The following is a 14,323-nucleotide window of genomic DNA, read 5'->3' on the forward strand; positions in this document are numbered from 1 at the left end:
TGCCCAATTAAATAGACCAAAGACTATTCTTTTAATTTTTATTTATTTATCTTCCCAATAGCAGAATGAGATAAACCCTATTAATCCTTTAAATGATGAGGACACTGAAGCACCTTATCTCTGGCTTTGGTCTGTTTCTTTACTCCTTTCTCCCTTTCCTTTTTTTTTTTTTAAATAATCTATTGTATCCATTTTCAGAGTGGATTCTTTGGTAAGCCACCTCTTATATTTTCTTAACTAGATAAAGTGTAAGAAAGGTACTAAAATGTATATCTACAGTCAGATTAGTTTAAATTTTTTAGTTGCATATGAAATTTCTGATCAAATTTATGTATTCGTACCTGGTTTTGGTGTTACCTGTTTAAATTAAGTCATTAATGAACAATTAAATATTTTTAATAAACGCATGAATTCAATAAACAAATTTGTTCATTATTCATTGAAAAATGGTAAATATGTTATTTGTTTCCCAGTAAACTCAAGAATGAAAATGAAAAACAAATCATTTCCAAAGTCTGTGACATCTGATAGCTTGGATGGTATAGATAAATCTTTGCTCACCCTCATCCTCAGAAGTCCTATTGACATCTGGGTATCTTGTGGTGAACCATTTCTATCTCCAAATGGTAAGTGTTTTATTTTTACTTTCTGTCAAGCGAGTACATGAAGGGAGAAAGAAATAAGTTTTAAATCACCTTAAGAAAATGAATTAAATGTGTATAATATCAACATAACATCATGTTTCTGCAAAGAACAGGCAGTTCATCATTTAATATGTATGCAAGGATAGCTATACTCCTATATTTGCACAATTGCCTGTTTTTTTTTTTTATTTTACTGGAATAGAGTATTCTGCATGGAAAAATGTCTAATTTAGTTGATAAAGAGATCCTTGGTCTATAAGACTGAGAATAATGGTATACATTAGAAAATAACAAATGAGTTTAATTCACACTGAAGACGACCTGTCTGCACATTTTCATTTTTAAGAATTGCACCCTTTAGGCTGTAGGTGGATGTTTAAAAAATGAATGGTTCCAAGCCTGGCTTTCATCACCTCCAAATAGTTTGTGGAAGTAGAAAATGAAATATGGCTATTGCATATGGTAAATCTATATAATAAAACAGCACTGTTCTTCTTCTTTCCCCCCCTCCATTCCATAAAGAAATGCCTTAAGCTCTGTCATCTTTCAAATGAGGTTTCTTTTAATGACCCTTACCTTTTAATTACTTGTTTCTAATTGAATCTATTTCTTGGAGCAGAAAGTTCTTTATAAATTATTGGCTTGCATGATAAATTACTGTTGATAAAAAGAATGCAAGATAAAATATCATGTATTTTTTATTATTCTAGCTTTGCAGAGAGCAGAAAAAATAGGAAAACAGAACTGGCAAAAAAAGGACAAAATTTTGGCTGATCTAGACACCATGAAACACAAAATGAGACAGTTAAAAGGTCTGTATGAACTAAATCAAGTATCACCATGTTTAGTTCTAAATGTAACCTCAGTTTACTGGTAGTCTTTTCCTACCTTTAGATAGCAGATGTTTAACCAAACACTGTATACTGTATTACAAAATCATTTGAGCAAGCCTAAAACCTAAAATATATTTTTAAGTACTGATTTTGTATTTATAAATATTACATTGAAATTATGTATCACATGATTTATATATACATTTTTAAAAACTGGAGAAAGTGTAGATCATATAACTACCCTATTGGTTTTGAAACAATTCTTAAACCAAGATTTTATGGGCTTTGGAATTAATCATTAAACAAGACTTTCTGTTATTTCTTGGGTGTTGCTTGGGAAGAAGTTTTGTTAAATAATATGAGGAACTACTAAATTCTTCAAAGATTAGTGTATTTATCTCAGAAAGGCTTCTTCTTATGCAGCATAAAATATGCTAATCAGAGACAAAAGTGATCAATTGATGATATTTGCCCTGTTCTTCCATTCTCTTTGTCACAGAATCTTAAGTTCCTGATCTTACATTATTTCTAGCACTTGAGACACCAAATGGTTCTTTGGGGAGAAATTATTATGAACTTTAGTCTGGGAAGGAATGTATTTCAGGCTTTCTAATTGTCATAGCAGGATTTCAGCTCCTGAGTATTTGCACTGTCTGGTGTCAGAAACTCATGAATCTTACTCCAATAAACAACACAATTAATCTGAAGGGCACTAGACAGCACTCTGGGTTGAAATGGCTATTTTTCAGTTTTTACCAAAAGAATTATTGGGTCTAAGTGAAAAGCATCTGTTATTGCTCTTGCTAACCTCTGCTACTCTAACTGCTAGATGTTTTTGCTTGACTGTCCCATGGACCTGTCCAAAACTGAAGTTATCCTATCCCCATATGATAACCATATCACCATTTCATTTCATTTCACATCATATCACATCACACTGATGCCTCCTTCCTTTCTTCTGAGACTTTACCACACTCCACTCAGGTGTTCCATCTCAGGGACCTAGGAGTAACCCTTGATATCTCCCTCTCCCACTATCTCTAAGCAAATATCAGTAAGTCTTGTTGCCTTGAATCTATTATTTCATTGAATAATAGAATTCTAAACTTAATTCCCACAGTTATTGTTCAAGTTCAAGCTATTGTTATCTGTTTGCAGGGTTATTGGAACAGCTTCTAATTGGCCTCCCCGCCTCCAGTCTTGATAGTAGTTTCCATTCTCTGCATAATGGAGACATTCTGGAGCTGGAGCGATCGTGCAAAAATGCAAATGTGTTATGGTACTTCAGGCATACAACCTTTCAAAGCTTCTTATTATCTCTAGGGCAAAAGTGAAACTCCTTAATGTTGTCCTTCATGATCTGGTTCTCTGGAAACTTCTTCCTCCCTTTAACCACTTCACTCCACCCATCTGGACATTTTTTTCAGCCCTCCATACTTATCATGTGCCTTCTTAACTCTGAGCTTTTGAATTCAGTTCCCTCTGCCTCAAATTTTCCTCTCTTCTGTTCTCTTGGATTGCTTCTCATTATCCACCTTTCAGCTTACTTGTAATTTCTTCCTAAAAGCTTTTCCTAAAATTCCAAGTCAGGAACTGTGTGGTTTATCATATGCTGAGCTTCCCCTCTAAAAGCCCTTGTCATTTTATTATAAATACCTGATCATGCAGCTGTCTCTCCTATTGTACATTATAAATGCTACCCCCTTCTTATTTTTTCTCTGAATAGTTGTGAAGTGTTTGAATTAAAGAATAAATGGAATTTCTGCCATTCACTCCAGTGAATTTTCTAAGCTCTCTTTATCAAATTAAATAAATAGGAAGCAAAATATTAAAAATAGCACCTGGAAGAGCTGCTTTTACTGAATTCTGATTTTTTGCCTTCAACTTTTATTATAATGAAGTATTAAAAGGTATTTTAAAGTTCAGTTGGCATCGTCAGCACTATTACTGTTGAAAACAGTCTATTTGGTTAGATGGTGTCCTTTATCAGCAAATCCATTAATGTAGCTTCTCTTAGAATTTAGAACTAAGGTAAATCTTGTCTCCACTACCAAACTGTTGTTTTCTGCTATTAAATGTAAATTCAGTGTTTACTTATATAATATCCACTCTGAGGATGGTCTTTTCTAGTTGTTGGGATTGTGTGGATAAATAAGAACAAGTTTAAATTCAGTTACCTATGGTCCCTGTTGGATTGTTAGCTTCTTGAGTATTGGACAAAAGAAGACGTTTGGGAGGTATGAATAGTGGCCAAATCGATTATATCTTATTATTATAGCTATTGGTAAATGCGACAAATGTTTATTGAGCATATACTGCGTGCAAAGTATGGTGCTAAGCTGATTTTATATTTCATTTGTAAGCATGATCATTCCTAATATTAATCAAGTACTAGTGATAACTTGGTAGGTAGGTTTTTTACAATTAAGTAACAAGTGTCAAATACTTACCACATGCTTAGTATGAAATAAATCTTTCATAAATCTTAGAATAGGGGTTCCTGAGAAGGCAGCTCCTTTTCGCCCTTGGGGTCTTAAAAACTGATAAACAAATCTGAGGGCTGGCAGATTGAGCCAAAGTATCACCTTTATTACATATAAAGGCCACACTGGAACGTTTTATTTAGTGGGAGTGTTAAATGGATCTGCCAACTGAGACCCCAAATGAGGTGGACTTACCCTTTCAGGCACATAGCATGCTGAAATAGAATGGGCCCCTCCAATAAAGGAGAGGTATGAGACCTGTCCAGGTGAGATTTATAGTCTGAAAGAACAGCACAGCATGCATGTTCTCTAGCTTTCCCCATTAACAGTTAGGTAGTATCATCCCCTGTTCCCAATCTTATGTGAAATATAATAGAATATATGGAAAATGCAATAAGAAAATAAAAAATAGTTTATTCAATGCATTTTTGTTTGGTTTCTATTTGTTATTCTTACCTACATAAATAATAGTTCCTTACGAAAACCTTTCCCCAAACCAACACCTTTTGTGATGGATGACATTATGTCTCTTTATAAAAATTATAGTGTAAATGCTTTCCTTTCCTTAAAACCATTAGAAACATGTTGACAAAAAACGAATAATGAATGTTTTTTGCTCTTTCTTATATTCAAATCCTTCTCTCTCACCAGTGTAAATGATAAACTATCAGAGAACTGTCTTTAGTTCAGCAAAATTTTAGTGGCCAAAATGCATTATAGATAAAATATTTATTGTGATATTATCCATAAGAATTTGTGTCATACATTAATATTGTCTACACTTTATGAATAGAGTCAGCTAGAAGCTATATTTAGCATAAATTTGTGTTATGCATTCTTTCTGGTGTCACTGTGGTCTTCTCCAAAACACGTTGCCTAATGGCATTGTCACTGTAACTCATCGGATGATTGATTCAATTATGTTTTCTCCACATCCATAAATTACATATGAATGCTTATTAGGTACATAGAGTTCTGATTTCCCTAGCAAAGTCATTGCTGCCACTTATTTTTATTGCTGGATCTATTTCCACAACCTTGAGCTATAAGAGCACAAATGCTTTATCCTCTAAAAGTACTGAATTGTTTTCCAAGGGTTTTTGCTCATTGTCATGGTATGAAAATCTGCATGTTGAGTCCCCTGGCAACAAAATTAGGACTCAGCTTCATTTCAGTATTTATATTAAGTGTTACTTTCTCAAAGACTAGAGCAATAACTCCCATTACATGCTTTTACACACCCTGTAATTCCATGGTGCAAGACAATTACAATCAATTTTTGGTATAATCACTTCTTTGACATTGGCCTTCCCCACCAAAATGTAAGCCTTTGAGACAAGGGCTCGGTCTTGAACATGTTGGTATAGCATAGGTTTCTAGAAGGAACATACAAAAGAAAGCATTATTTGTACTTAAGAAATTTAGAGATCCATATGAGACTCAGTGCTGAGTATTTCTTCAACCCAGGAAAAGAAAACAATTTAATGTGTGACTTTTAAACCTTTTTTATGAAGATTTAAAGTGGTCTAGCTGAAAGAATGCATAAATTCAAATCACCACACTTATTAATTTATGTCTGTGATTCTTTAGACTACAGTATTCCAATAAATATTTTTTCTTACCACAGCTTCTTAAGAACCCAAAGGACACAGCAGAGGTGTCAGAAACTAATCGTGCTCGCGGGGTATTATTAGATAGAAAAAAGGGCCTCCTGTCTCTTGGGTTAATATTATTTTAGAAATACTTAATCCCTAGGCTGCTAAGCTAATTGTGGGGGAAAGGCTTATTATTAGTGAAGAGAACAAAACATATGTTCCATGACTGGAAGAGATGATGGGCTATATAGGTCATGGATTCTATTTGACTAAATTACCGCTGAACCATATCGTGGATGAGAGGCTGGGGCCAGTGTGGAAGTCAGCATGTTATCTTTCTTTTCCATCTGTACAGTGAGTATGCATATCCTGGCTATTTAAAGCCTCAAGCTCCCATATGAAGAGCCATTGTTAGATCTTATTACCTTAGGCATCTTTGCTTTTATGATATATTTAGTATTTTAGCCTCTGCTCCCAAGTGGAATGATTTATGCATAGAAAGCCAAACCAATTTATTTGAAATCTGAAAGCCTATCATCAGAAACAACATTTCCAGAGACTTCTTTCCCCAGGGCGACGGGTAGCAGCATGTCAGCCAACCACCATGGTTCCCAACAAAAGCCCCTTGCAGCCAGTGGTAGTGGAAGGAGGCTGGACTGAGCAGACGCAAGAGGAAATTAAACTCATGGACCTTATAAGGCATACAGAGGTATGATCTTTAGGACTACAGACATTATAGCCTCAGCCTCTTTTGTAAGCTTTTGAAAGTACAATATTGAATTTTTAAATTATGCTATTAATATATTCTCGGCATCTGGTCAGTTATGACCACATAAGCATATGCCAAGCATTCAGTTGGCATTTGGAGAGTAGTTATCTAAGAGACAGCCAGCTCATATGAAAGTCTGTTTTGTTTGAATGGAGACCAGAAATTATGACCTTAGCAAAGAAGAGAAAAAGGCCCAGTGGATATGTACAAAGGTAATTATAATAAGTGTAGTCAAGTTGAGCCTTATGGCTTCATTGCTCATCACTCCTAAGGGTATGTCTCAATACATGGAAAGAGGAAGGAGCAAAATACTAATTGCAATGGAGACATTCAGAAGTGAGGAATTCAAAAAGCAGTTTCAGTCCAATTGATTAATCAGTCAGGATTGCCAGACATAAAAAAGTCCAGAAGAGAAAGGTCAGCTGTTGAGAGAGGATTGGGGATAGAGACCTGGGAAAACTTTCTGCTTTGTGAAGTTTTTCATCAAAATGATGTGTCCTTATTTAGTAGGATTTCTCAAATAGTGAAATGTGTTCAGTCTAAATCTTAGGCGTGTGCCCAAGTCAAGGTTACTAGAAAAAAAGAAGTTGACATTGCTAGAAATATGACTTCTTGCCAAGCTAAGAAGGATAAATCACTGACCAGGGAATGAATGCAAAGCATTGAACTAGGACATGCTTGAAGTAGGATGAAAAGCTGCCTGGCAGGGATCTGGCAGAGTATAAGGGTGGCTGCTGTATTTTAAAAGACAGAGAGTAAAGATTTAAACAACAGTCATGTACATTCCCTTAAGCATTTCTTGGTTAAAGAAAATGATGTTGTGATTCTAATCAAAAAGTCGTTTGTTAGATGCAGAGAAATCACTCAGTAGGAGAAAGACCATGCACAAATCCAAAAACACATCTCTATTCCTTTCTCCAAATTATGAATGAAAGTTAAGATCTTTGTCAAAATAAGTAACTTATTACTACTCTAATGATTATTATTGCCTATGGTGATTCACTTAAGCAATGAGAATTTAACACACTTCCTAAATTTTTTCAGTATAATGTACATTATAAGATATTTCTGTCTTTCATCATATTAGACACACACACGTGTACACACACAAAACAGATAATTCTCTAACCATGACATTCTCTGGGATTTTCTTAGCAGGCATACCTTTCTGAAGTCCAAGAATTGCAATCCAAGAGAAATTCTCCAATTGCTCCTAAATGTAGAACGCTCAAGAAGAGCAGCCTGTATAAGCAACCCAATGCAAAGCGAGTATGGGTTTATCTAAATGGAGGCAGACCTGAAGATGGCACCTTTGCCCGGGGCAAAACCATTTCAGAGGTAAACCTAGTGTGAAAGGGCATTGTTTCATAGGCCTGGGTTCAAACTCCAGCTCTGACATTTCTAGATTGTTAGGTCAGGCAAATTATTTTACCTCTCTCACCTCATTTTCTTATCTGTAAAATGGGAATAATACTTTCCTCACAGGACTTAGATGATGATTACTGAGCTTATATGTGTGAAAGAATGGAGCCCAAGGCTACTGGACATCATGTGTACATCAGAAATGATGCTTGGCCAGGTGAAAACAATGGCAGTTAAACCCATTGCAGCTAAAGAGTAAAAACCAAATGTGAAGATAATTTAAAATAGTTTTCCTGTCCTATTTTAAAACCCAGTTCACAGGAGAGTGATTGTTCGTTCACTAGAAATGTTCTCCGTGGTAAAACAACGATTTTCATTAGAAAAAACCTATCATATTCTTGTTACCCAGAATCCAGGAACTAGAGTAAACTTTCCACTTTCTAAAATTAAAATATTGACTAAGAAAAGATGAGTAGCAGTTCATTTATGGTTTAAATATCAAGAATATGATTCTAAAACTGGACATTTTGTCTTAGTCTTTAAATAAAAACTATGAATAACTAATAAATGGATTTGGGTAGAAATTTTTTTTTTGTCTTTTATCTTTTTAGGGCTGCACCTGCGGCCTGTGGAGGTTCCCAGGCTAGGGGTCCAATTGGACCTACAACTTCCAGCCTACACCACAGCCACGGCAACGCCAGATCCAGAGTTGAGTCTGCGACCTACACCACAGCCCATGGCAATGTTGGATACTCAACCCACTGAGCGAGGCCAGGGATCAAACCCACAACCCCGTGGTTCCTAGTCAGATTCGTTTCCGCTGCACCATGACGGGAACTCTGGATTTTGGTAGAATTTTTAAACATCTTATTTGTTGCAGTGTTATCTTATAGTAGTTGTTTGGTTTTATTATTTTGTGAAGTATTTTCATAACTTTTTTTCTGGGACAAGAGGAAGCCACATAAAGATGAGATGTTGGTGGGGTATGATGGTGCAACAGACTGGCCTGGAGGGGTTTTTGGAGGCTGATGGGCACGTAGAGCAGCAGGGCCACCTCTGCCGAGCTGTGCTCCTGAAAGTTGGTGATCTCAAAGTGTGAGGGAGACCACTTCTCTTTGATAAGGACTTGGAATAAGAACTGTGAAAGCAATTGCATTGCATAACTTGACTACCAGTTTGCCGTACTTGAGAAAGAAGAGATAAAATGCAGAAAATAAACTCAAAATTAGGGATACAAGTAAAGGAACTTCATGCACATGGGGGAAAAAAAGAAAGTGATTTTTTGAAAATAGAGTGAAAGCTTTTCAGGAGAGAAAATCCTGGAGGAGTTTCTATAACAAAGCTGAAATGTTTCTTTCTTGCCTCTTCAAAAATCACAGTTAATATTTTAGATGCTAAGTCTTAAAGTGCATGTTATTGCACCTAGAATTGATATGTTAGTATGAGAGTGTAAAATGATTAATAAATAGATGAAGAGTAGAGCAAGGATGATAGGATTAAAGATAGCCTGTCAGACTCAGCATAGCAAAAACTTAAAATAACCTTAACATAAATTACATATACCTGGTGAAGGAATGGCTTTTTGATTTATGTGGCTCTCATGTAGCATATAAAAGGGATAGACTGGGAATTTGGGGTTAATAGATGCAAACTATTGCCTTTGGAATGGATAAGCAATGAGAGAGCCTGCTGTATAACACTGGGAACTATTTCTAGTCACTTATGATGGAGCATGATGATGTGAGAAAAAAGAATGTATACATATATGTGTGACTGGGTCACCTTGCTGTACAGTAGAAAATTGACAGAACACTGCAAACCAGCTATAATAGAAAAAATAAAATTCATTATAAAAAAATAAAAGGCATTCCATACATATTATTCCACAATCATATGAATCAATTAATGAAGTTCAACTTTTTAGAGGACGATGTGGCTGTGCAAATCCTAAGAAAATGCACTTCTATCCCAAGGATAATTTCATGAATTTATGCAAAGATCATTTGGTATTATGGGGCTATTTATAACCCAGATATATTAGAAATAAATATTTTGCTTAAATGTATTATAGTGCATAGGATGGAATATAATAATAATTAAAATCAACTTTAGAGAAAATAATGATAATGAAGATGTTCAAGATAAACTAAGTGAAAGAAGCGTAATATAAAACAAAGAGTTTGAGTCTATATACATTCATGCACACGCCTAAAAAAATGATTGGAGGGATTATATTTTTGAAAGTGTTTATTGGACGGTCTTATCACTGGTGACCTTGTAAAAGTGGCATTTCTTTCTTACTTTTTTCTTTGAGTTCCATATTTCGTTAAGATGAACACAGCATGTCTTTGTAAGAAAAAATGCATTTGCTAAGGAAGCTGACATTCCTTTTAGAGAAGTATAACAGCACATGGTATAAAGGTCAGATGAGTAGGACATGTAGGAGGTTCGATACGAGTTCAGAGGAGGGGAACATTGTTCCCACCTAGGGTGAAGGAGAAAAATTCCACAGAAGAATCAATCAGGACTTCAGATGGAACTTGAGAAATGGGTAAGAGTCAATATTTAGGCAGAAAAAGCACTAACAAGGAGGAGGGGCACCACACAGTGGTATCGGTGTTGGAATTCATAAATCATAGAAGTAGATGGTGCTTGCACTGAGGCATAGGAAGAGATACCTACAACTGGAGAGACTGTTCAAAAGCATGTATGGTGGGCACCATATTCTGTCTATATTCGACTACCTGGGCTGCCATAACAATACCACAGACGGGGTGGCTTAAACAACAGAAACTGATTTCTCCGTTTCTGGGGGCCTGGAAGTCCGAGGTGAGGTTGCCAGCAGGGTTGGCTTCTGATGGTAGATGACACTGACTTGTGCCCTCACATAGCCTATTCTCTGTGCACATGTGGAGAAGGAGAGCCCTAGTATCTTTTCAACCTATGAGTTTTGGGGAGGACATAGCTCAGTACGTTACACTACCCCAGACTAAAGTGTATGAGCTACTAGTTGCCTCTGCCTAAGGTAGTGGCATAGTCAGATCAATGTTTTGGGGAGATTAATGTGGCCTCAGTGTGTAGGAAGATACTTAGAAATGTCTAGAAAGTTTTCTGCATATTATTTCTTCTTTTGCTTTATTAAAAAATAAAATAAAATTACACTTGAATCTAAGTCTCTTAGAAATATTCCATGAAATATAAGAACAATTCTGAATAAACCAAAGGTAAATATAGAAATAACTAGAAATCTGAAATAACTGAGTTTTTTGTGTATCTTGCATTATTTGTGTGATGAATAAAAAAAAACAAGTAAAATCATAGAAAATACTTATTTTTAAAAGTGTTCTTTCTAATCTCTTTCTTTTCCGTTCTGTTTTTTTTGGGGGGATCTGCATGAGAGTTTTAGTGATTAGTTAGAAATGTATCCTTTCAGGCCATCAGGTCATAATTTTTTACTTCAGGAGAGTGGGCTGTGTGTGTGTGTGTGTGTGTGAGAGAGAGAAACAAGAAAACAACAGGAAGAGTAAGGTTCCATTTTAACTGGGGGAATCTGGCTAACAATGCCTATTCCAAAGTAGCTCAGAGTTTCCATAGATGGTCCTTTCACCAGAAGAATGAGGAACAGAGTGCATTTCAAAGTGCGTTCACTCTACTTTCTGTAATGAAACCCCCAGATGGTAGTTGAATCCCATCAAATGTCGGCTTCCCCTCAGCCTCTTTCACTGCTGTGGCTATTCTGGATGATTGAACCGCATTCTCCCTATCCAGTCTTTGAACATGGCTGGAGCAATTCTCATCACCAACTGCGGTAGGCTCATCTGTCATCAGTGCACCAAGGCGGCCCCTTTTCTGGGGTTAGTGGCTTTTTCTTCAGGGCCATCATCTTTCTCTGATTTATAACTGTCCAGGTTCTTCCTTCAATGGTCCTGAAGCATCTGTCTCCTCCCATCCCTGCACCATCTCTCTAATTCTACAGAATCTCAAAACCAGTGTGTTCTCTCACAGCTAAGCACAGTTCTGAATGCATGAGTGCAAGGTGAAAGAATGAGAAGCAGATTTCTTTGATTTGTAGAGGCAAGTACCTTATGTCCGCAGGGAATAGGAAATGGTTCTGTGATGCCCATGTGCCCTGCCCTGAGAGGACCTGGTCTCTGAAAACACAAAAGAGACTGTGGGAAAGGAATACATAGAACACTGTTCTTTTATTAAGAGCTTTTGTTGTTGCAAAAATTATAAAAATTTGATTTATACTACTCTCTTTAAAAAAGGTACTTGAGTAAATTTAGGGGTGTTTGAAAAACTGAGAATTAAGAATGTCAATAAAGGTGATAAGCTAACTAGATATTTTAGAAATTACTTGTACTAAAAATGCCTTTTTTCAAATTTATGTTTAAAATATTTTTTATTTTATTTTTTATCTTATTTTTATATTTTTATTTTTGTATCTTAGCAGTGTTTTGTATAAATAGATCTTTGTGAAAACCAAGTGAAATAGCTCTAGATTTAATTCATATTTTGTATTTAGTATGTGTTTTTATTAAATGAAATTCATCTTTCTGATTATAAACAGGAAACACAATGTGTCACAATGTCTATAGACTAGTGACATTTTAGGAATAAAGTAGGGGGAAATATAGGAGTTAGCTTTTCAAGCTACAGGAGTTTCTCCCAGAGACCTAACTACATATTTCTAGGACGGCTCTCCCCTGCTCCCAGTCCAGATAGAAACTCAGCTATCATACATTTTGGTTGCCTTGGAGCAGAAAAAAAATAATAACCACTATAAACTGAATTATGCCTTCCCATTCTTATGTTAAAGCCCTAACTCCCAACGTGATTGTATTTGGAAATAGAGCTTTTAGGAGGTAATTAAGATAAATGATGACCTAAGGGTGGGGCTCTAACCTGATAAAAATTGTGGGTTTATAAGAAGAGGAAAAGAGAAATGTTTCTCTCTTCTCCCATCCTATGAGGACACAAGAAGGCAGCCGTCAGTAAGCCAGGAGAAGCTCTCCCTAGAAACCAAATCAAACCTCACGTTGATCTTGACTTGCCAGCCTCCAGAACTGTGAGAAATAGATTTCTGTTGTTTGAGCCACTCAGTCTAGGTATTTGTTTTGGCAGCTCCAGCAGACTAAGATAGCGACTGTTGTTACGGAAAATTTAGAAAAATTGCAAAACCATGTGAAACCATATGAATCTATTGTCATCACTATGAATTTTTGATTATTTGAATAACATTTGTTCTGTTTTCTAATTATGAAACAATGCACAGTCATTGTATTAAAATTAGAAAAAGAGCACTGAAAAGCAGATGAAAATTCTATCACCCATAAATAACCAGTTATTATAATTTTAGTAGCTGTACTTCTATTGGTTTATACACAGTTGTTTATATATTTGTTTGCCATTGTGATCATAGCAGATCATGTGGTATATATAATTTTGCAGCCTGAATTATTCCCCTAACAAACTACTGTGACATTTTCCCCGTCGAATTTAACATTCTTTAACAAAACGTTATTTTCACTGGCATCATAATCTTCTATTAAATGGATAGGTTATTACTTATTCATCCAATTTTCTATTGTTTCTTTTTTAGATTGTTTGTAATTTTTTGCTGTCATAAATCATGATGCAATGAACACACCTATATATACATTTTTAAATTATTTTCCTCAAATAAATTCTTAGAAGTATTCCTAGGTCAAATTATATAAATATGCTTGAGAATTTTGAAAGCTATTGCCAGATTGCTTTCTAGGCATATTTCAGGAATTAATGTTCCTCTAAGTAGTGAATTAAAGTCCCCACCTGCCTGCTATTTTCAGGAGCTATCAACAGTGCTAACTGTGGTCACTTTGAAACATGCATTTGCAGGTTGACCGGAGAGAATGTTATATCCATGTTTTAATTTATATGTCTTTAATTACTTGTAAAAGTGATTTTGTTTTGCTTTATTTCACCATGTATTAGTAATCTGTGAATTCCTGTTAAATACCTTGCTGTTTTTCTGTTGAAAGTATTTTTCACACTGAAAATGAATTTTCTTTTTGAAAGTAGCAAGCCTACTACGTATAACTTTTGTCAGATTTACTATAACAACTTTCAAATTTGCCATTGTGTCTGGGAGATTTTTCAATGTACAGAAATTAATATATTTAAAAAATTTGTTCTTTGATTTTCATGTTCCAATAGTATTTTTACTATCTGTAGGTCATACAAAGATTCATCTGATTTTTCTCAAGGTTTTTTGTATAATTGTGTTTTTCCCTTTTACTTTTTAAATTGTGTGAAACTTCCTTAGGTGTAAAATTTGAGTGAAGCTATTTTCTCTGCTTTATTTTGTTGGCTTAAAATTATTATCTCAGCCCTATGTAATGAATAATCTTTTTTGTTCTCTCTGCTGGATTGAATACAAACTTTATAATATACTAAAATTTTATTAGCTCATGCTTTTAGCTATCTAATTACTTTTAGAATTACCATAGCTTTTTAAATGTATTTTAATAGCTGATATGAGTTGCCTATTGATACATTTTGTTTTCAGATTTAACTTGAATATACTTGCCTGTTGACTTTCATAGATGAATTTTGGAATTACATTTCAACACCCCAAAAATCATCTGATGGGGTT

The 14,323-nt window shown here is 35.2% G+C and overlaps 1 protein-coding gene across 1 annotated transcript in view; it reads left to right on the forward strand.

The window, feature by feature from the left end:
- Positions 1–14,323, forward strand: part of DCDC1 (doublecortin domain containing 1) — a 393,003-nt gene that overhangs the window by 359,525 nt on the left and 19,155 nt on the right. Inside the window, 4 exon segments of the mRNA XM_047776089.1 lie at positions 474–626; positions 1,355–1,456; positions 6,128–6,264; positions 7,480–7,662. Coding sequence (XP_047632045.1) covers positions 474–626; positions 1,355–1,456; positions 6,128–6,264; positions 7,480–7,662 — 575 coding nt within the window.

This window comes from Phacochoerus africanus, chromosome 4 (assembly GCF_016906955.1).
Source record: "Phacochoerus africanus isolate WHEZ1 chromosome 4, ROS_Pafr_v1, whole genome shotgun sequence".
NCBI lineage: Eukaryota > Metazoa > Chordata > Mammalia > Artiodactyla > Suidae > Phacochoerus > Phacochoerus africanus.